This window comes from Piliocolobus tephrosceles, chromosome 16 (assembly GCF_002776525.5).
Source record: "Piliocolobus tephrosceles isolate RC106 chromosome 16, ASM277652v3, whole genome shotgun sequence".
In the NCBI taxonomy this organism is placed as follows: Eukaryota; Metazoa; Chordata; class Mammalia; order Primates; family Cercopithecidae; genus Piliocolobus; species Piliocolobus tephrosceles.
The window spans coordinates 26,897,494-26,918,520 of record NC_045449.1 but is presented as its reverse complement, the minus strand read 5'-3'; the positions used below and the strand labels follow the sequence as shown (position 1 = coordinate 26,918,520).

Here is a 21,027-nt window from a genome sequence, read left to right as displayed (position 1 = left end):
CCCAAAGTCCTACCACTTTCATAGGCCATTTCAGAATGGTCATGTGCTCCCCAAATTCCTAACATCAGAGCCCACTCCTACCGTAGCATTATCAGTGCCAACAATGCAGGAAATTGCTCATTTTTTGGTCAAATATGAAAGCGAAAGACATGAATAGCAAGAAGCAACAGATCCCGATATACTAAATAAGGCTAAGTTACTACATCATGCTAGGACTACAAACCTTCAAAGCAATGTTTCTTCACACAACTGCCTTATTATTCATTAAGACACTGTAGTAAACGGCCTCAGAATTGTCCATTTGAAATACAATGCTGAGGAGCTAGTGGCGTCGACAGGTTCGAGGCGATTCGAGCTCCAGCTAGGATGATGGAGGTTGCTTGCAACGACCATCTGGGGAAGAAGGTCCACGCTAAATGCAACACGGATAATACCACTGGGGACCTTAAGAAGCCGATTACAGCCTAAACTGGCACCCGTTGGAACAAGATTGTCCTGAAGAAGTGGTACATGATTTTTAAGGACGATGTGTCTCTGAGGGACGATGAAAAACCACGATGGGATGAACCTGGAGCTTTATTATCAAAAAATGAGAATGCTCTTCTTCCTACTGCCTCACTCTCCTCTCCCATCCTCACCCCCACACTGGGATAGATGCTTGTTTGTACAAGCTCACCTTAATAAAGACTTAGATGTTGGAAAAAAATAAAAATAAAAGACAATGCTTTGGGAAGCTGAGGCAGGCAGATCACTTGAGGTCAGGAGTTTGAGACCAGCCTGGCCAACATGGTGAAACCCCATCTCTACTAAAAATTAAAAAAAAAAAAAATTAGCCGGGCACGGTGGCTCACACCTGTGATCCCAGCACTTTGGGAGGCCGAAGTCGGTGGATCATCTGAAGTCAGAAGTTCAAGACCAGCCTAGCCAACATGGCGAAACCCCGTCTCTACTAAAAATACAAAAATCCGCCAGGCGTGGTGGTGCGTGCCTGTAATCCCAGCTCCTCGGGTGGCTGAGGCAGGAGAATTGCTGGAACTTGGGAGGCGGAGGTTTCAGGGAGCCAAGATTGTGCCACTGCACCCCAGCCTATGGGTAACAGAGCAAGACTGTCTCAAAAAATAAAAAAAAAATTAGCCGGGCATGGTGGTGGGCGCCTGTAGTCCCAGCTACTAGGGAGGCTGAGGTTGCAGTGAGCCATGATCGTGCCACTGCACTCTAGCCTGGGTGACAGAGCAAGACTCTGTCTCAAAAGAAAAAAGAAAAAGACAATGCAACTGGTATAAAGTGAAAGATCTCCTTTTGACTCTCAAGTTCCTATTTTCTTCATTTCTCCTTAGTATTCTTAAAGCTTGCATCTCCTGAGCAAACTGTAAAAGCCAGAAGAAGCTTTTTCTTGTGTTCACATTATTTTCTCACATTCACTAGTCTCTAAAGTAGATGCAAAATGAAGAAAAATAGGCCAGGTCTGGTGGTTCATACCTATAATCCCAGCACTTTGGGAGGCTGAGGCAGAAGGATCACTTGAGCTCTGGAGTTTGAGACCAGCCTGTGCAACAGAGTGAGACCTCATCTCTACTAAAAAAATTTTTAAAAAATTTGCCAGGTGTGGTGGCACATGTCTGCAGTCCCACCTACTTGGAGGCTGAGGAGGGTGGATCACTTGAGCGCACAAGGTCAAGGTTGCAGTGAGCTGTGATTACGCTCCTGCATTCCAGCCCTGGCAACAGAGCAAGACTCTGTCCCAAAAAGAAAGAAAAAACCGCTATGTGTCTGTAGGTTAAAGATGAGAAAACAGTGAGCATTCCCTCTACTAATCCACCCCACCTGGAGTGATTGACAAGCGAGGAAAGGGGCTAGCTTAGCAAGGGAGTGTGTCCAGAGCAAGCGCAAGATAGGGCAGCTGCTCCCTCCCTTCTTTTGAACCAAAGAAATGTAAGTTCCCCAAATGAAAAGATGGAGAGAGAGTATCTAAATATATAAAGACACCACTCATTAACTCTTGGTAAGCTAGCTTCTTTCCTCTGCTTCTCACAAACGCAACAACCTATAAAGCATTTAAAGCAGTATTTCAGACAAATTAGAAAAGAGCTTGGAAAAAATTAACTGTCATTGCAAACTATACAACTAACATAAATTTGGTAAGTGGGAAATTCTCAGAAAATAATAAAAATGAGGAGTCAGGCCAGGTGTGGGGGCTCACACCTATAATCCCAGCACTTTGGGAGGCTGAGATGGGAGGACTGCTAGAGCCCAGGAGTTCAAGGATGCGGTCAGCTATGATCGTGCCACTGCACTCCAGCCCGAGCAACAGAGTGAGACCTTGTCTTATTAAAAAAAAAAAAAAAAAAAAAAAAAAAAGAAGTGTCTATGTTATTTTGCAAGCTAGTAAGTGATACTGTTACTAGCTGCTCAAGAGGTGTGATCTTGTAAGAAAATGTCCCTCAGAACGGCAAAGGGGAAAAGTCATGTTAAAGGAGAAAATAAACATGCAAACAATAGTAGAAACCACATTAATTAGCTATGTGAAGGGGAAAACAATTGGCCTTTTACCAGAATAGACTTCTCTACAACTTTTAAATAAATATCCTCTTACATATATACGTCGTACTTGACTGTTTTCCTAATGATTTTTTTTTTTTTTTTTTTTTTTTTGAGATGAAGTCTTGCTCTGTTGCCCAGGCAGAGTGTAGTGGTATGATCTCGGTTGACTGCAACCTCTGCCTCCTGGGTTCAAGCAATTCTCCTGCCTCAGCCTCTCGAGTAGCTGAGATTACAGGCATGCGCCACCACACCTGGCCAATTTATTGTATTGTTCATGGAGACGGGTTTTTGCCGTGTTGGCCAGGCTGGTCTTGAACTCCTGACCTCAAGTGATCTGCCTGCCTCAGCCTCCCAAAGTGCTGGGATTACAGGCATGAGGCATCACGACTGACTCAGCATTTTTTTTTTTTTTTTTTGAAATGTAGTTTCACTCTTGTTGCCCAGGCTGGAGTGCAATGGCGCGATCTCAGCTCACCGCAATCTACACCTCCCAAGTTCAAACGATCTCCTGCCTCAGCCTCCCAAGTAGCTGGGATTACAGGCATGCGCCACCACGCCCAGCTAATTTTTTGTATTTAGTAGAGACAGGTTTTCACCATGTTGGTCAGGCTGGTCTTGAACTCCTGATCTCAGGTGATCCACCCACCTCGGCCTCCCAAAGTGCCGGGATTACACGACTGAGCCACCACTCCTGACTGAGTATTCCTTTTATACAAATAATTCTCAATATGAGAGACAGAAACCAGAGGACTTCACTCACATCTGTACAGAAATACTTCAGAAGACAAAAGAACTCAAGATCACAGTACACAGCAGTTATTTATTTAAATACTTGAAAAGGCTGATGATGGAAAAAATAGGTTTATCATGAGAGTTTATATTCATTAGATTTATCATTTAAAAAATTACTGCCTCTAGGTTATCCTAGCCTGATATAGAACACTTGGTGACACATGCAGTTACTGTAATAGACTATAATAGACACAGCCATTATAGAATGATTTACACTTGGGAGGAAATTCAACAGTAGTAAGGGTGACTCTTTATTTAAACTAAAAACATTGGTAATATACAAATTTTTTTTTCCATTTCATTGAAAGGGCTATAAAATTCAACATACTGACAAAAGAAGCAACATAATCACATAGATAACGTCTCTACTAGTTGCTTTTACCTTACTTCACCCTTAAAGGTGAGCTGCACACTCAGCTACAAATTTTCTAGACTGTGCGATGGCTTCAAGGCTGGCCTACCACAACTGACTGAAAAAAAGTCATGTGGGTAAGCTGACACTGCTTATGTTTTTAAAAACGGAGAGAGAATGGCAAATTGTGCCTCATGTCCTTACAGAACCCAAAGGATCATTCTGAGTAAATGTGAAATAAATAAAGTGATCCATGAGTAAATACAATCTCTGGGCTAACTTAAACCTAGGAGAGTGAGCCAAGTGAGCACTAACAATACCATTTAGAAATGTCTAGAAACACCATTTCTAGAACTCAGCTTGGGAGACCATATCTTACCTGAATATGTACATATATTTACAAAATATTCCCTTTTGGCCTCTGGAATTTAGCCATTTTAGTTTGGCTGTTAGCTGTTTTCTTTCCATATGCTAGCCAATACTGCAGTTATAACTATCATTAAAATACTCTTATGCATGAATTACAAATATTAATAAAGTAACTCTGCATGTATAAATATCTCAATATTTCTAGCAGAACTTAAAGCATTCAGAATGTACATAAAAGTATTTGTTTTTGGTAGGGCCAGTATTTCTTTTTATATCATCGCTGTTTCAGTAATGCTTTGTACATAGCAAAGCCCAAAACTGCAAAAACAGTAGCACCAAAACTTGCTCGAAGCCAAAACGTGGAGCTCTTGAGGTCAGCTTGTGTCACGTGCCTGTAGTCAGAAAATATAATTATTACTTAAAACATGATTAGTATGAAAACCTATACCAGTTATTTAGCAGTCTACTTTTAGGTAAGTATTAGTACACTTGTCAAGCTAATTGCATACAGTAATGTTTATCAAAAACATTGATCAATATAGCCATGTATATAATTACTTAATCATTACTTTAAGAAAATGACATAATGTAGACACTAATAAAGACAATTAGCTACTTTGTGGGAGTAGACATCCAAATTTGTAAACGTTTTTTTCACATGGGAAATAAAGAAGTTAGACAAATCAATCTAGCATTTTATAATACCATCATGGTCCTTCAAAATGAAAATTAAGGCGGTGTTCCCACAATTTTGAGGATCATATTCATGGTTAAATAATGTGCAATCTCCTATCCCCAGGAACTGAAAGCTATTTTGTAAGCAGTTAAGTGACAAGTGACAATACTTTTCTAAGAGAAATGATTAAAGTCAACTTTGGAAACACAGCCTCATAAAAATTTACAAAAAACGCCCCCAAAAAATCCGAAAGGGGGAGGGGAAGATTTATCAGTTTGCATTAATTTGGTTACTGCTAATTAAAGAGAAAAAAAAACAATCCCTGGTGTTAGTCAGACAGGCAGTGATAATGGTACCAACTAACGGACATAATGTAACGTGATGGATTGAAAGGCAATGACATAAAGGAAGCCATAGTATGCATGACAAGGGACAGCCTGTACCACAAACTGAGTTGTGAGCATGCTTAGTAAGTACCCTCAAGAGTCTCAAGTATGACAGCTTACCATGAAGAGGATAAAGCTCTAAAGAAAAGGTCAGAACATTTTATTTAAATGTCACTGAAGTCTTAGTTACTAAGTGAACACAATTGAGATGATGTAGAAAACTTAAAAAATTGGCCGGGTGCAGTGGCTCATGCCTGTAATCCCAGCACTCTGGGAGGCCAAGACGGGTGGATCACCTGAAGTCAGGAGTTCGAGGCCGGCCTGGCCAACATGGTGAAACCCTGTCTGTACTAAAAATATAAAAATTAGCCGGGCATGGTGGTGGGTGCCTGTAATCCCAGCTACTTGGGAGGCTGAGGCAGGAAAATTGCTTGAACCTAGGAGACAGAGGTTGCAGTGAGCCGACATGATGCCACTGCACTCTAGCCTAGGTGACAAAGTGAGACTCCATCTCAAAAAAAAAAGAAAGAAAAGAAAACTTACAAAATTAAGAGCTTAGAGAGACTGTCTAGTTTAGATTATTTTATAACTAAGTTAAACAGATTTGAAGCAAAAGTCAGATATCATTAAAAGACCAAGGTACTGACATATGCAAAAGAGTTAAGAGCCAAGAATTCAAACTGCACAAAACTACTTTGCCTCAGTAATAGTCAAAGTGAAGAGATTAGTTATCACAAAATAGAGTCTGTACATCCCTAGGACAAAAGTCTACAACACAAGCTAGAGTGCTCCATGCTTAACACCACAACGAAGCAAGACCCAACACTCCAATTCTCACCCTCACCAGTTTCTATTTTTAAAAAAATCACTCCTCACATAATTATTTCTTACAAAGCAAAGTGATATCACAGATTCATTCCAGCTTGCAAGTTAGTTTTTCCAACAGGCAGTGTTTTATTAAAAAAAAAGTCAGAGAAGAAAATGCTTAGGTTTTTCAAGTTGGAAAAATTCCAACGAGACCAACCCATACCTGGCTTCAAGAAAAAGTAGACCTTGAGATGACTCCATGAAGATGGAATCTTCTACAGAGCTGACAGCGTGCACCTGGTGAGTAATACTGCCTTCGTCGTCTGCTAACAGCATGGCACCCCACTCAGCTACCCGGGCTCTTAACCTTTTATATACATGCATACAGTTTGCAGTTCACAGCAGAGCTCACAAAAAAGGGGACTCAAAATAACATCTCTCAATTATGCATCCCACACATAAATTGAGTTGCCACACTATATGATGGATCTCATGTTTTCTATATTTAAAATAAATGTATTCTACAGCAAATTGCCAAACTTAAAAAAAAATCTATCTGTATGTACTCTCTTAACAAACACACACACACCCACCCCAGACAAGGAAACCTAAAGCTGTTATATATATTCTCTAAACATCCCTATGAGTCTGGTCTTGGTACATCTGAAATACCAAGTCCTCTAAACCAATACCATAAGCAGTACCTGACAACATGTAGTAACCGTAAGTATTCATCAGAAATGAGGTTAACGACTATTAGTCATGAAGTTTACAGATGATTATAACTTTGGATTATCAAAAACTACAAATATATATCTGTGAAAAAATTGAGTCCAACATCCCAAACTCATAGACCACCATGGATCTATGACAAGAGTAACAAAAGTTTACAACTCCAAGTCAATGCAGATGTATAGAATTTAAAGTCAGATCACAGGCTAAAGGTGCATTAGAGGTTTCTCTTCATCTTTGGTCTCCCTGTGATTATCACGCATCTGCACTGACGGATTTTTTAAATTTTATTTTTAAATTTTTACATTCATTTTTTAACTTAGGAGGAAAAAAGAATTAGGATTTAAGCTAGCTATAATCATACTGAAATCAATCAAAATGATTACTCATAAATAGTCTTCAAATATGGATATCTGTTTCACAGAGCTCCCTGTGGTTTTCTGTTTGTTTGCTTATAGAGATGAAGTCTCACTATGTTGTCCAGGCTGGTCTTGAACTCCTGAGCTCAAGCAATCCTTCCACCTTGGCCTCTCTAACTGCTGGAACTACAGGCTGGTCTCCCCTGTGTTTTAAGATACATGAAATAATATATTCTGACTGATCTTATTGCTTAGTTTTCTTTTGCATTTCAAGATTAATATAGATACATGTTCAAGATACAGTTAGTTTAAAACTTAAGGTAACTATTACCTTATAAAATATATTTCAATGGCTCCATCAATGTTACAGTAGCTGTTTAAGACACTTTTAGACATGGAAAGTTACTTACAGAACTATTTTACACCTTTACCACCTGCATTTAAAGGCTGCACTACCAGGTTCTATTTATAAAAGAGAGAGCATTTAAAATGGAGGGCACACTTATCATGGCTTAACTGATACCATTTCAACAGAGAATAGTGTGGTCTCACATGTATTCCAAAAGTATCAAAAACTAATTCATGTTTGTCCTTTCAGTTCTCAAACAGAGGCAAGTAACAGTTTCATAAAGCTTCTGGCTCATTTATTTATTTATTTATATTTTTTTGGAGACAGATGAATTCTCACTCTGTCACTAGGCTGGAGTGCAGTGGTGTGATCTCAGCTCACTGCAACCTCCGCCTCCCAGGTTCAAGTGATTCTCCTGCCCCAGCCTTCCGAGTAGCTGGGACTACAGGTGCATGCCACCACGCCCAGATAATTTTTGTATTTTTAGTAGAGACAGGGTTTCACCATGTTGGCTATGATGGTCACAATCTCCCGACCTCAGGTGATCCACCCACCTTGGCTTCCCAAAGGGCTGAGATTACAGGCGTGAGCCACCATGCCCAGCTGCTTCTGGCTCATTTCTAAACTTAAGCAGAAACAGTTCTTCCACAATTCAAAAGCATAATTCTTCAAAATGACTTACAGAAAATACCATCTTAGAATAACTTATAGTATCTTATTGCATAGTTTTCTTTCTTTCTAAAGTTTATTTTCAAAGATAAAAAAAGTTAATATACACTCATTAGAAAATAAGGCAAAGTAAGAAAAAATTACCCAAGGCAACAAATTAAAATGTCAGGTATTTCCTTTCAGACTTTTTTTTTTTTTTTTTTTTGAGACAGAGTCTCACAATCTCAGCTCACTGCAACCTCCACCTCCCGGCTTCAAGTCATTCTTGTGCCTCAGGCTCCTGAGTAGCTGGGATTACAGGTGTGCACCACCATGCCCAGCTAATTTTTGGTATTTTTAGTAGAGATGGCTTTTCACCATGTTGACCAGGCTGGTCTCAAACTCCTGACCTCAAGTGATCTGCCTGCCTCAGCCTCCCAAAGTGCTGGGATTACAGGTGTGAGCCACTGTGACTAGCCCCTTTTAGACTTTTTCTATGTATTTTTTACACAGCTGCAAACACAGTGTGTGTATAATTCTTTATCTTTTTCACACTTGTTATAAGGTATGGACTTCTTCATCAATTACGGAAACATTCTAAATAGCTGGATTATATTCTATTATCCTATTGCTGGCTATCTCCTTTTGTTTTATTATTTTACTTTTCAGAGACAGCGTCTTGCTGTGTCACCCAGGCTGGACAGTGCAGTGGTACAATCCTAGCTCACTGCAGCCTTGAACTGCTGAGCTCAAGTGATCTTCCTGCTTCAGCCACATAAGTAGCTGGGACTACAGGTGTATGCCATCATGCCTGGATAATTTTCATTTTTCTTGTAGAGATGGGGTCTTGCTATGTTGCACAGGCTAGTCTTGAACTCCTGGCCTCAGCCTCCCAAAGTGCTGGGATTACAGGCATAAGCCACCATGCCCAACCTGGCTATCTCCATTTATTTGTGGCTACAAAAAAAAGACTATCTTTCTACATAAAATTTTTCTCCATATTTAGGATGTTTTCGTTAAGATAGACTTCCCAGAATTAAATGTTACAAGGTCAAAAACGTGTATGTGTGTCTATGTATAAAGGGTTTTTTCGAACCTACTGATACATCAAAATCACCAAACTTTCCTACTCTATGTGGAATAAGATCATTTAGTTAAGCAGTATGTCTTTTTACAACATTAGAAATAATGACTAAGTGTTGAATATAACCCTGACTAATCATTCACAGTTTGTTAGAGCTTTCAAGTTCTTAGGTGAAAATTACTGTGTCTGGGATGTTGGCTTTCTGGCTTAGAAGTGCTGAAGGCCCATAAATATGTCAGACGTTAAGTTCTCCTTGACATAGGTGTAGGAGCCAACCAACACATCTGGACTTGGGTTTTATTAAGGCCGCTACTTAATAATGCAGAGACAAGAAAATGTTGCAAAAATTCAGGTAATAAAGAGTTAAATGAATAACTGTGTGAACAGTCACACGAGGCATATGCAGACTGGCCAAAATTCCTATGTACCTTTGCACTGAGTATCTTTAGTGCAAGGGCATACAAAATACTTTTAATTAATTCTGCAACTTAAGGTGAATATAAAAACATGAACTGGCTGGGCACAGAGGCTCACACTGTAATCCCAGATCTTTGGGGGGCTGAAGTTGGAGGACTGCTTGAGGCCAGGAGTTCAAGACCAGCCTGGGCAACACAGAGGAAGGGTAAGAATTCAGAAATTGTTACCCAGATATCAATTAACCTTGTCTTAGACTGTAAGCTGCTATGCAGATGAAAAGAAAAGTTCAGTAGAAAATACTCAAAGGAAGCAAAACTGAGAGACTTTACTCAGAGGAGCTCCAGAGAGTCATTTTTATCAGTCTTCCCCACAATTTCTCAGAAATGTATTTGTATTTCCTATTTTTCACTCCTCTCATCTCACCATCTTATTCTTTCCAAAATACAACTAAGAGATGTACAAATGCACTAATGTGAATGGTCTTCTAATTTTACAACTCTATCCATATATATATATATATATATATATATATATATATATATATGTATATATATATATCTCAAGTATAGATTTTAAAGATAATACTCTAAAACAACCAACATAACTGTAATGCGAGTGTATCTAAAGTTACCAGGGCACAGAGATATCATATTTAGCTTTTTCTTATTTGTAATTACGTATCTCAAGTTGGAAACTACACTGAGGTCACCAAACTACAGTAAATTTTTCTGTCTTTATTTATTTATTTAAAGACAGGGTCTCACTCTTATTCAGGCTGGAATGCAGTGGCATGAACACAGCTCACTGCAGCCTCAACCTCCTGGGCTCAGATGATCCTCCTGCCTTAGCCTCCCATGTAGCTGGGACCCCAAAAGCATGCTACCACACCTGGCTAATTTATGATTTTTTGTAGAGATGGGGGTCTTAATACAACTTTGTTGCCCAGGCTGGTCTGGAACTCCTGGGTTCACATAATCCTACTGCCTCGATCTCCGAAAGTGCTGAAATTATGAGTGTAAAACACTGTGCCCAGCTCTATTTTTTTTTTTCCAGACAGAATCTCATTGTGTCACCCAGGCTAGAGTACAGTGGCACAAACACAGCTCACTACAGCCTTGACCTCCTGGACTCAAGCAAACCTCTCACCTCAACCTCCTATATAGCTGGGACTATGGCTTTTTTTTTTTTTTTTTTTTTTTACTTTTTGTAGAGACAGGATCTCACTTTGTGACCCAGGCTGGCCCCGAACTCCTGAGCTCAAGTGATCCTCCTGCCTTGACCTCCCAAAGTGCTGGGATTAGAAGCATGAGCCACTGCACTTGGCCCTTTTCTATTTTCAAATATTCCACTTAAAAAAAAAGTCTTCTGAGGCCGGGCATGGTGGCCCATGCCTGTAATCTCAGCATTTGGGAGGCAGAAGAAGCCAGATCACTTGAGGTCAGGAGTTCAAGATCAGCCTGGCCAACATGGTGAAACCCGTCTCTACTAAAAATACAAAAAATTAGCCAGGTGTGGTGGTGCATACCTGTAATCCCAGCTACTTGGGAGCTGAGGCAGGAGAATCGCTTGAACCTGGGAGGTGGGGGTTGCAGTGAGCTGAGATAGGGCCACTGCACTCCAGCCTGGGCAACAAAGTCAGACTCTATCATAAAATAAAATAAAATAATAAAATTTAAAAAAATAAAATAAAATATTAGAAATTAAAAAAAAAAAGTCTTCTGAACTCTCTGCTTTTATTTCTCCACATTTCAATCTGGTGAAGTATTTTCTTTCTTTCTTTCTTTTTTTGAGATGGAGTCTTTGCTCTGTCACCAGGTTGGAATGCAGTGGTGCGATCTCAGCTCACTGCAACCTCTGCCTCCTGGGTTCAAGCAATTCTCCTGCCTTAGCCTCCTGAGTAGCTGGGACTACAGGTGCGCACCACCACGCCCAGCTAATTTTTGTATTTTTAGTAGAGACGGGGTTTCACCATGTTGGCCAGGATGGTCTCAATCTCTTGACCTCATGATCTGCCCTCCTTGGCCTCCCAAAGTGCTGGGATTACAGGCATGAGCCACAGTGCCTGGCCATATTTTCTATATCTACTTTTAATAATAATGCCACTATAGCTAATAACAATTTTAATAAGGACAATTCTCCTAACTGAGCCAATAGGCATAAAATATTTCAATAGGATATTTATTAGGATAAATATTTATTAGGATAAATATTTAATAGGATAAAAGAGGTTAAGGAATCAATATACAGTGTCTAGCAGCTTCAACACAAACCATAAGCAAGCTGTTAACTGAGCATGCCTAAATAGTAACACACTTTGGGAAAGGACACAGGTGTGCACTAATGTCAAGAAATGCTTCACCAAGCATTAGAAGAATCTGAATTTACAGATGATCATGAATACAAAGGAAATGCTCCAATATCTATATGTTAACTAGTGATACTTAAAGATTAGATAAGACAAACTTCACCTTGTCATGTCCTTTAATATATTAACCAAATGACAAAAAATTTAAAAATTATAAGCAGCAGCAGCTTACTTAATGAAATCTATTAAACTCTTGTATAACTTTAAATATATAACTATATATACAAATTCACAAACAATCTTATAAGGACCTTCATACAAGGGAATAAATAAGTTTCATAAGAAACTAACGCAGGACTTCCTTGGATAAAATATTTTACTATAACATAATATTCCAAGGACTCTTAGATTTCCAACATTTAACAACATTAAGATTTTTAGAAACCTATCCTCCTCATAAGGCAATCCTATGAAAAAGCAGTTCATTTTTGTCTGACAATAATAAAATCCTTTCTTCAACAAAGGACTCCTATATTAAGTAATGAATTCACGCTACATAAAGGAAGAACTTGGGTGATTATTAAAGCAATATGGGTGAATGAAGTAAGTCATTAATGAATGGCTTAAATGTCACACATATATTTAATCTAAAAATACATTATAAATAGGGTAAAAAATGCAATAGGTATGCTGTCCATCACGCTTTTGGGCCTCTGTAAATACTCAGTGTGAACTATGCGCTTGGTTGTCAAACTCTAATGCTGCCACTGAACTTAAGAAGTAGCACAAACCAACAATGTATATGGCTAATGCAAATAATAAAACAGAATGAAAGAAATCCTAAAACCAAAATATGCACAAAGGAAATCACGCCCAAATAACAAACTGTAAAATAAACAATATTTGATTAAATAACAGGTTAGAGGAAGTGGTGGGATTATATACAAAAACCTAGCTGGGAAGGAGATTGAGAGTATTAAAAAATTACTAAGTGACACAACAAACAAATGAAAACAAACATCTAAAAAAAAGAACAAATTCAAGTTCACGACACACTACAATCTAGAAACATTCTCATGCAAAGCAGGAGTGTTCTGAAATCAGAGTAATAAATACTTAATAAATAAAAATCCTGGGTAGTTCAAACCAACAATCAAGCTCATCTATATATAATCACTTTCAAATTTCAAAGATATTTAAAATTTAAAATATATTCAAAAGATCTTTTTCTCCAGTAATGTAATTTATACTACTTGAAATGAAAGCAGTCCCAAAGATTAAAATCATCTGACCACATGTTAATCATCCTCCAAATGTATTTAAATTCAAATAATTCTAGTTATTCATAAATTAGTCTAAAGGAAAACATAAACCTATCCAGATCTAAGAGTGAGATCATAATTACCAAGAGAAAGATTACATGTGAGATAGATGTGTGTTTAACACTACTCTCACATGTCAAAGTCAATATACATTCAATTAAATTGGAAATAAATTTTTTATTATTTCTATATTTAAAGTATATAATGTTAGTAAATAAGTTCAAGAAAAAAGACAATTTTTTTTTTCTCATAAAAGGAAAAACACTTGCAGAAATTAACCTCTTGAAACTGCCTAAATTCATTATCAGGTTATACAGCACTTTTCTTTTTAGCATGAAGGACTAACATCACTGAAAATATAAGCAAAGTTTAAAAATGTTTTTCTTAGAGACATAATATTTAGAAAGATGCATAAAAGCAGGTTCCATATCTTCTTCATTTTCAAATTTTGTCCCAGTTCACAGCAGATTCCTATTCAAAGCAGGTACTTAAATTAAGTACTCTGAATGAATAAACCAAATCAAGGTGGGGTTAGGAGAGAGTAGGGTAATAAGAGAAAGTGGCCTCAATCAAACATGTATCATATCTGGTAGCAATCTGTATTTCAGTAACCAAAATTTTTACAAGCACACTAAAACAATTGCTGATTTGAGACCAATACTTGTCTACTAATTTAATTCTTTGCAGACATTCAATGAAACTTTTTACTTAAATAAAAATGACAGCTGGGCGAGGTGGCTCACACCTGTAATTCCAGCACTTTGGGAGGCTGAGGCGGGCAGATCACCTGAGGTCAGGAGTTTGAGACCAGTTTGAAACATGGCGAAACTAAAAATACAAAAGTTAGCCGGGCAAGGTGGCACATGCCTGTGGTCCCAGCTACTCAGGAGGCTGAGGCACAAGAATCACTTGAACCTGGGAGGTGGAGGTTGCAGTGAGCTGAGATCATGCCACTGCACTCCAGCCTGGGTGGCAGAGTGAGACTCCATCTCAAAAAACAAACAAACAAACAACAACAACAACAAAAGACAAGCCTTTTAGAACTGCTCTTTTACAATTCTAAATCAAACACTAAAAGCATGGTAGTTCTGATATCTAAAAACAAAGACTTTGGACCTAGTGGTAGGTGAGAACCCTCCCTATGAATAAACTACAATGAAAAAATTTTAAACGACTTTTACTTAATCAGTCTTTTTTGTGCTTAACATTAGGATATGTCTAACACAGGAAACCAATAGTGATCAACTAATAACAGCTGCCAAAACCTGGGAAGTTAACAGGGAAAAGTGGTTCCATTCTCATCCCACCACCCAATAACTTTTTCCAGTTTTTCATGGGAAAGGAGTAAAATGGTGGTGGTGGTGATGGGACCAGAGACATTTTCATTCTGTAGGCGTCCTTTTCCTGGGCCTCCATTTTCACAACTAGGCCATACCTTAAGACTGAGGTTGCAAGCTGGTGGACTATAAACATGCTTTGCTCTGATTAGTACTTTAAAAATTTGTTAATTAATTGCTAATCTCTAAATATCAGGAAATTTCACACCAAAGCCTTGATTTCCAGTCTCTTGTAAAACCAGAAAATCTGGCAACACCAGACCTGTACAACAACAAATGGCCAGAGCTGAGTGGTGGCTGCCTCTTTTAGACAGTGCCTGTCACAGTTCCCACCTCTCCTTGTTTCTTATACTTGGCCACCTTCATTCTTTTACATTATCCATCCAAGACCTGTGGGCACTGAGTTTTTGGCCCCCACCTACCTATCTTACTTACCTTTCATAAAGTAGAAGAAACTCCAGTATGCAGCCCCTAAAATTCCACTGTACTTCTCTTAAATAATTGAAATACTAACGGGGATAAGGAAGGAGCTGTTTGAAAAGTACACTGGATCCTCTACTTGTTGTTTTCATTCTTTCCATTCTTGATTACCAGATGTCAGGATGTGTGCTGACATTACCATTAAATTACTACCAGTTTATAAACAGGTATGACCAAAACTTACTGATTTCTCTTTGAGGGTCACTATATAATTTACTATGCGCAATTGTATTCATTTAATGCACATCTATCCTATTTCATTTGAAAGCTAACTAAACCAATTTTATTTGAAAGCTAACTAAACCAATCTAGGAATAAAATTGTCACCAGGGACACAGACGATGAATCAATCTGTAATTATGGACAATCAAGAGTTTCTAGAATAGGTAAAAAAAAAAAAAAAAAAAGGTGGTTTGTGATCAGCAATTATGGGGAACCAAGGTGAGTCCACCAAAATAAGATATCAAATAGATGTTGCTTGCTAATTAGATAAAATTATGATATTGGTAGATCAGAGGAATATGGAAGAAATTATATACTGATTTTAGAAAAATCCTTCATGAAATATCTGATAAGACAGGAAGATAAAATGTGGGCTGGATAATAACATATTTTTCATTGACTGAAAAATCCTTTCCCAAGAATTTTGAACCTGTCATTATACTATACGGCTTGCTCAGTTTAGTACTCTCCCTCTTTCCAACCTCTGGGTATTCAACATCATTTTTTTTTATCAGTAACTTGAAAGACAGTACATATCTACCAAATTTGCAAATAGCACAATGCTTAGAGAGATATATAATGGGACAAATGGCAGAAATAATGTTTGAAATGATTGAACTAGAACAAATGGATCAAAAAGAAGAATATGACATTTAATAGAGATATGTATGTATCTGCATTTAGATTTAAAGCATCAACTAAAAAATGCCAAATACACAATTAGAAAGGAGGGGACATCTGTCTCTTCATATGAAAAACATCTGACTTTAATTAACCCCAAGATAATATATGTCAACAGTGGGATGGGACTGCCAAAAAGTTAATTCATGCCCTAGACAGATGCTGTCCTAATTGTGAAACACAGCTGCCCACTGTTCTGGACTAGTCACACTACAACTGCAACACTGCTTTCTATTCTTGGTGGCACCTTTTAAGAGGTACTGTGAAAACCTAAGGGGCTTTCAGATGAAGACAACCAGGAATGATGAGTTCACTAAACCATCTAATTTAAGAAAAGGCTGAAAGAAATGGGGATGTTCTACCTGGAGAAGAGAAAATTAGGGGAGACATGATGGCCGTCTTCAAATGCCTGAAGGATTGCTATGTTGAAGAGGGAGTAGAATAGTCGTATGTTGTTCTAAAGGGCAGAACTAAAACTAAAGAGAGAAAGTTATAGGGAAAACATTTAGTTAAAAAAAAATAATAAAAGCAAAAGCAAAAACGCTTTCCAATGAGGCAAGCCATCAGCAGATAAACAGCACTCTCTCAGGAAGGCTTGCAGGAAGGCATTCTAACAGGAGGTTAGGCCAGATGAATTCCAGAATCTCTTCCAACTTAACGATTCCCAAAACTGGAGCACCTGAGTGTTGTTTGGTTTGAACTAGCCTTGCATTTTCTGTCAGTCATCATGAGAGAATCTGTCTATGTTACTACTTTACAAGGTGCTGAAGCACAGAAGCAGAACTTTGCCACCAAATGAGCGTGGTGTGATCCCTTCAAAGCAGTCACCTGAGATGGTTGCATTCTTATTCCAGAGCTGCTAGTGCTCGAAACATCACTGAAACTCTTAGAATGCCTTCAAAATCAGTTTCTGATTCATAGAAGAAATAAACTCACTGTTTCACAGGCACATCCACTATATTGCTGGTGGATACAAACTACGGTCATTTGATATAAAGTCTAGCCCTCAGTGAGTGTCCGAATGGTGAGCCAAATAACTGACCCATTTCTAACCAAAATTGAATATTTAGCTTGATCATCCATCTTATTCCAGCCCAGCTCCCAATGACTTTTAAATGATTTCAAAAACCTAATGCATACAAATATGACATCAGGTACAAATTAGTATTTAGCTCTTAAATGCTCAAAAAATGTAAAACTGTTTTGAACAAAGGTAGCATGATCAGAATAAGAATACAACCTTCCAAGGTTATTGCTTTGAGGGAATATATGCATCCTTTTTTTTTCTCTTTCTTTCTTAAAAGTGTATTACTTTATAGGATTACTTCATGCTTTTGGTTCAATTATAAAGACCTAAAAAACCAGTACCACAGATCTTTTCCTCTTTTCCATATTCCTTTGAGTTCTTAAAGTTGGTTATTATCCTCATGTCTAGAAACCATGTTCTTTCAAATAAACACTCCAGGTGCTTAAAAGTAGATTATAATTATAAATGGTTTCAAGAATAGAATATTTTTTCAAACCCAAAATACTGTTCACATTACTATGGTTTTAATGAGATATATTATTTCAATGTAAGCTGAGTACAGTATAATATAATATCTTTCATTTAGGATCAATGTGTCTTTTCTTTACTACAAAAGTCCTAATCTATTTCTATTATTTCTATAACTCACAGCCAAAAGATTTTAATTTCCCTATACATATTATCTTTTAATAGGAAAGATAATTTATCTTCCTTATGAAAAAAATCATCCAAAATCTTATTTTACAGTCCTCTAAATATATCTATTAATTTAAAAACATTATTAAGGATGCTTTCAAAATTAAACATTGTCATCACAGTGAGAATTTTAGTGGAAGTTAGTTGGGCATCAGTCAGCTTGTCTTTGTAGTGAGTATCTGTATAATAAATAGTTATCCGCTTTTTTCTTTTGTATTTTAATAGAATGCCTGGTACCCAGTAAATAAAGTTAAGAACCTGTTAAGAATTGCAGTGAAGATTTTGTTCTTTACAGATTGCAGCAAGTCTGAGTTGAGGAAGTTCTGACAGATGCAAAATGTACACCTGTTGCAGGTGCACATACAGCGTAACCGGGCATGGCTGCGAAAACACACAGAAGGACAGGAGTTGAGTTCTTACTTACAAATATGGCACAAGTCAGGGTGTGCCAACTTGAAAAAAAAAAAAAAGACTTAGGCATAAGCAACACTCTTTGTAGAAAGGAAAAGGACAGTGTGGGGCATGCCAAAGTTGTGCAGAATTCCACATTTACCAAAAACACAATAAACAGTAATAGCTTCCTCCTCCCTCCCTGTAGAAAATCTAGGGAAAATTAGCTGACACTTTTGCTTTTTTTGGAGGGGGGATGGAATTATTATCACATGGATTTTTGTGGAATAAATATGCACAGCAATAGATGGCACCCTTGTCTAAATTAATAAAAAGAAAAACTGAGTAAGCCATAAGCACCCACCAAAAGGACAAAGTTTGCTGGCGTTTAAATAACCATTCCCTCCTCCTCCTCCCTCAGCATACACACATGCCTGAAAACCAGGAAGGAGAAGAATGATAAATACACAAATGAGTCAAAAGACAAGTATATTCAACCCTGAGAAGATGTGAACAACAACGTCTTTACTTCATCAAGCACCCTGGCTCTCAAAGGAACTAAATCAAGGTGCTTTACAAATTTCTACTCAAATAAAATATAGGGTTGATTTCATCTGCTACCCAAACACAGCAGCTAAATATGACAGTATGAAACTCTGGGTAAGGATGTAAAAATCAACAATGGATCCAATTGAAATTAGATATGAAATTTAGGGAGGCTTTCTGACTCCTTTCTGGTTGAGTAGAGTTGTACTAGTTGGTGCAGGCACAGGGGACAACCCATTTCACCTCAGCTCTAACTACCAAAGTAGGGGGTCTCCAATGATTGTTCAGTAGTCAGAGCCACTCATTCATACAAAGCCATCACACCACCCATGAAGAGGTACTGGCTCAGAACCCACTCAGAAGAGCACCACCTGATGAATCAATGACATCAATTCCTGTAACACCTGAACGTTTTTTTATAGGCGTCTCAGTCAAAGGACTGGCCCAATCTGACTTGGCTTAGCTTGTGAGATCTGATGAGACCACAGCACACGGTGGCATGGTTGTGGCGATTAGCAGCATTCCAATAATGCCTAATTCCCAACATGAAGAAAAACAAGAATTAATTTAAAAAAAAATTGTTATAGGCTCAAGACATTCCTTTTTCTTTTTTTTTTTTTGACTTGTGACGATGAACAAATCACTGCTACTAAGTCACTGCCAGCTGTCATACTGGAATCCATCTGTTATTTTATAAATCAAATCTGATTCTTTAACATACACAAGGCTCCACCCACCAAAAAGGAGAGATGCAAAGTATGCTTAGCAACAGGCAGATGCTTCATGAGAAGTAGTTTGGGATTAACCGTATAAACAAGTGGTCCATGTATGTACATTTATCATATAACACACACACACACACAGAATTACAATAAAATGTTTTAAAAATGCAGATGTAAAAACACAGTTGCAGTTACTGTAACTACAAGATTAAAGAAGTACATTTATGTAGTAAGGAAGACAACGTAATATACAGTTAGGCAGCAAGCCTGACCAAGCAGTGCGTTTCTACATAATTACTAAATGTTAATTATGGCAAGAAAGGAGATTTGGTTATTCTCTAAGAAAATATCAACAAAATCCCACAGAAGTCATAAAGAAAAAGTAACTTACAAAGTAGTTTTTAGAAAGACCCAGATTTTTCTCAAATTCTCTATTCTATCAGTGTGGCCCATGTCTCGGGAGAGTCTGTCTCTGTAATGATCCTCTCTGTAGATAACATACATGAGAGTTTTAAAGCAAAGGTAAAACATAAATAAGGTTTTGGTTATTCTATAATAATAGGAATGACTTGTCTTCGAATACAAATAGAAATTCAAGGGTTTGTTGCATCTAAAAAAAGTATTAGGTAATAAAATAGCAGTAAAGTTAACTCTGACTTTAAAAATCTGTACAAATCAACACCTTTTTGAAAAATGTCAGTCTTGGTTTATAGCAATGTTTGATTATTACTCTATTTTACACTACAGTTTTCATAAGAAGAAAAATAATTTAGAGACTAACATAAGAATAAGTAGAATAAGCTATAAAGTCCTGAGAAACGCACTGCCTGAAAAACTATTTTGTTACAAAACAGAAATTATACAAACACACTACTTGAGGGAAATGCCATTAAGAACCATGCAATTTTAAGGCAGTTAGTAAACTACAGAGATGACCACAGTTATGTGCTTGTGCATATGCATGTATAGATATATAATAAATGTACATGAAATTTGTGGCTCATAACACTTAATGTAAAACATTTATAGAGTAGAAATTCCAATTACAACTACTCTTTACGGCACTTAAAAAAGACATATCCTGAACTCAAGCATACCCATAATTTCAACATAAATTAATAAAAGATTTTAGAAAACTTCATATACCTAAGGTCAATAACAGAAAAATGTAAAAATAAACTTTGTTCATATGAAAATGCTTTATAAGCATAAAACAACATGATGCCAACCCCATTTTATTCCAGCAAAACTATTTTTTAATGCTGGGTAGGGCGTTGTGCTTCATTGTACTATCCTATTAAGATAGTTAGAGCTTGCTCAAAAATATACAAATATTGCCAGAAGTATTGTTTATATCATTTTATTGCGGCATTCAAACCAAACTTGCATTTACTCAAATTTGTACCTTCTCATTACAAAGTATCTTTCTGTTGCTGAACAATTCCTATGTGACAAAGATATTCCCTTCATGGCTAATAATGGCATGCAATGTTATGAACCATGCAACATGAAAACGAAGACAGAGCAAGTACTTACGGATACATGGCCATTGTTGTCAATTTAACAAAGATATCCTTACTGGGGGCATCAGCAGTATTGCAAGTGAAGGCTTGTGGTGGAGGCATTTTGTGTTTCCTGCAGAAATCAGTAGGTGAAATACTATATTCTTGTTTAACTTCATGCAGGTCTGACTTTGCAGCTACGATTAAGCAAGGTATTCTGCTGTCCATAAAGTGTTGCTATGGAATAAAAAATGAAATCAAAATCTGATAATAAGTTCAAAAATT

General features: G+C 37.5%; 1 protein-coding gene and 1 pseudogene across 5 annotated transcripts in view; one reads left to right on the top strand and one right to left on the bottom strand.

Moving 5' to 3' along the window:
- Positions 1-366: 366 nt before the first annotated feature.
- Positions 367-709, top strand: LOC111520268 (annotated as a pseudogene).
- A 2,632-nt stretch (positions 710-3,341) lies between these two features.
- The window catches only part of RHOT1 (ras homolog family member T1), an 81,969-nt gene continuing 64,283 nt past the window's right edge, over positions 3,342-21,027 (bottom strand). The window contains exons 18-21 of one of the 5 annotated variants that reach the window (XM_023182840.1): positions 20,777-20,979; positions 19,632-19,727; positions 17,841-17,963; positions 3,342-4,446 (exon numbers count right to left, since the gene is read on the bottom strand). In XM_023182840.1, coding sequence (XP_023038608.1) covers positions 4,329-4,446; positions 17,841-17,963; positions 19,632-19,727; positions 20,777-20,979 — 540 coding nt within the window. In that variant the 3' untranslated portion in view covers positions 3,342-4,328. Of the gene's footprint in view, positions 4,447-15,383; positions 16,336-17,840; positions 17,964-19,631; positions 19,728-20,776; positions 20,980-21,027 lie in introns of those variants that run through there. The other 4 variants (XM_023182842.1, XM_023182843.1, XM_023182841.1 and 1 more) reach the window with 4 other exon arrangements.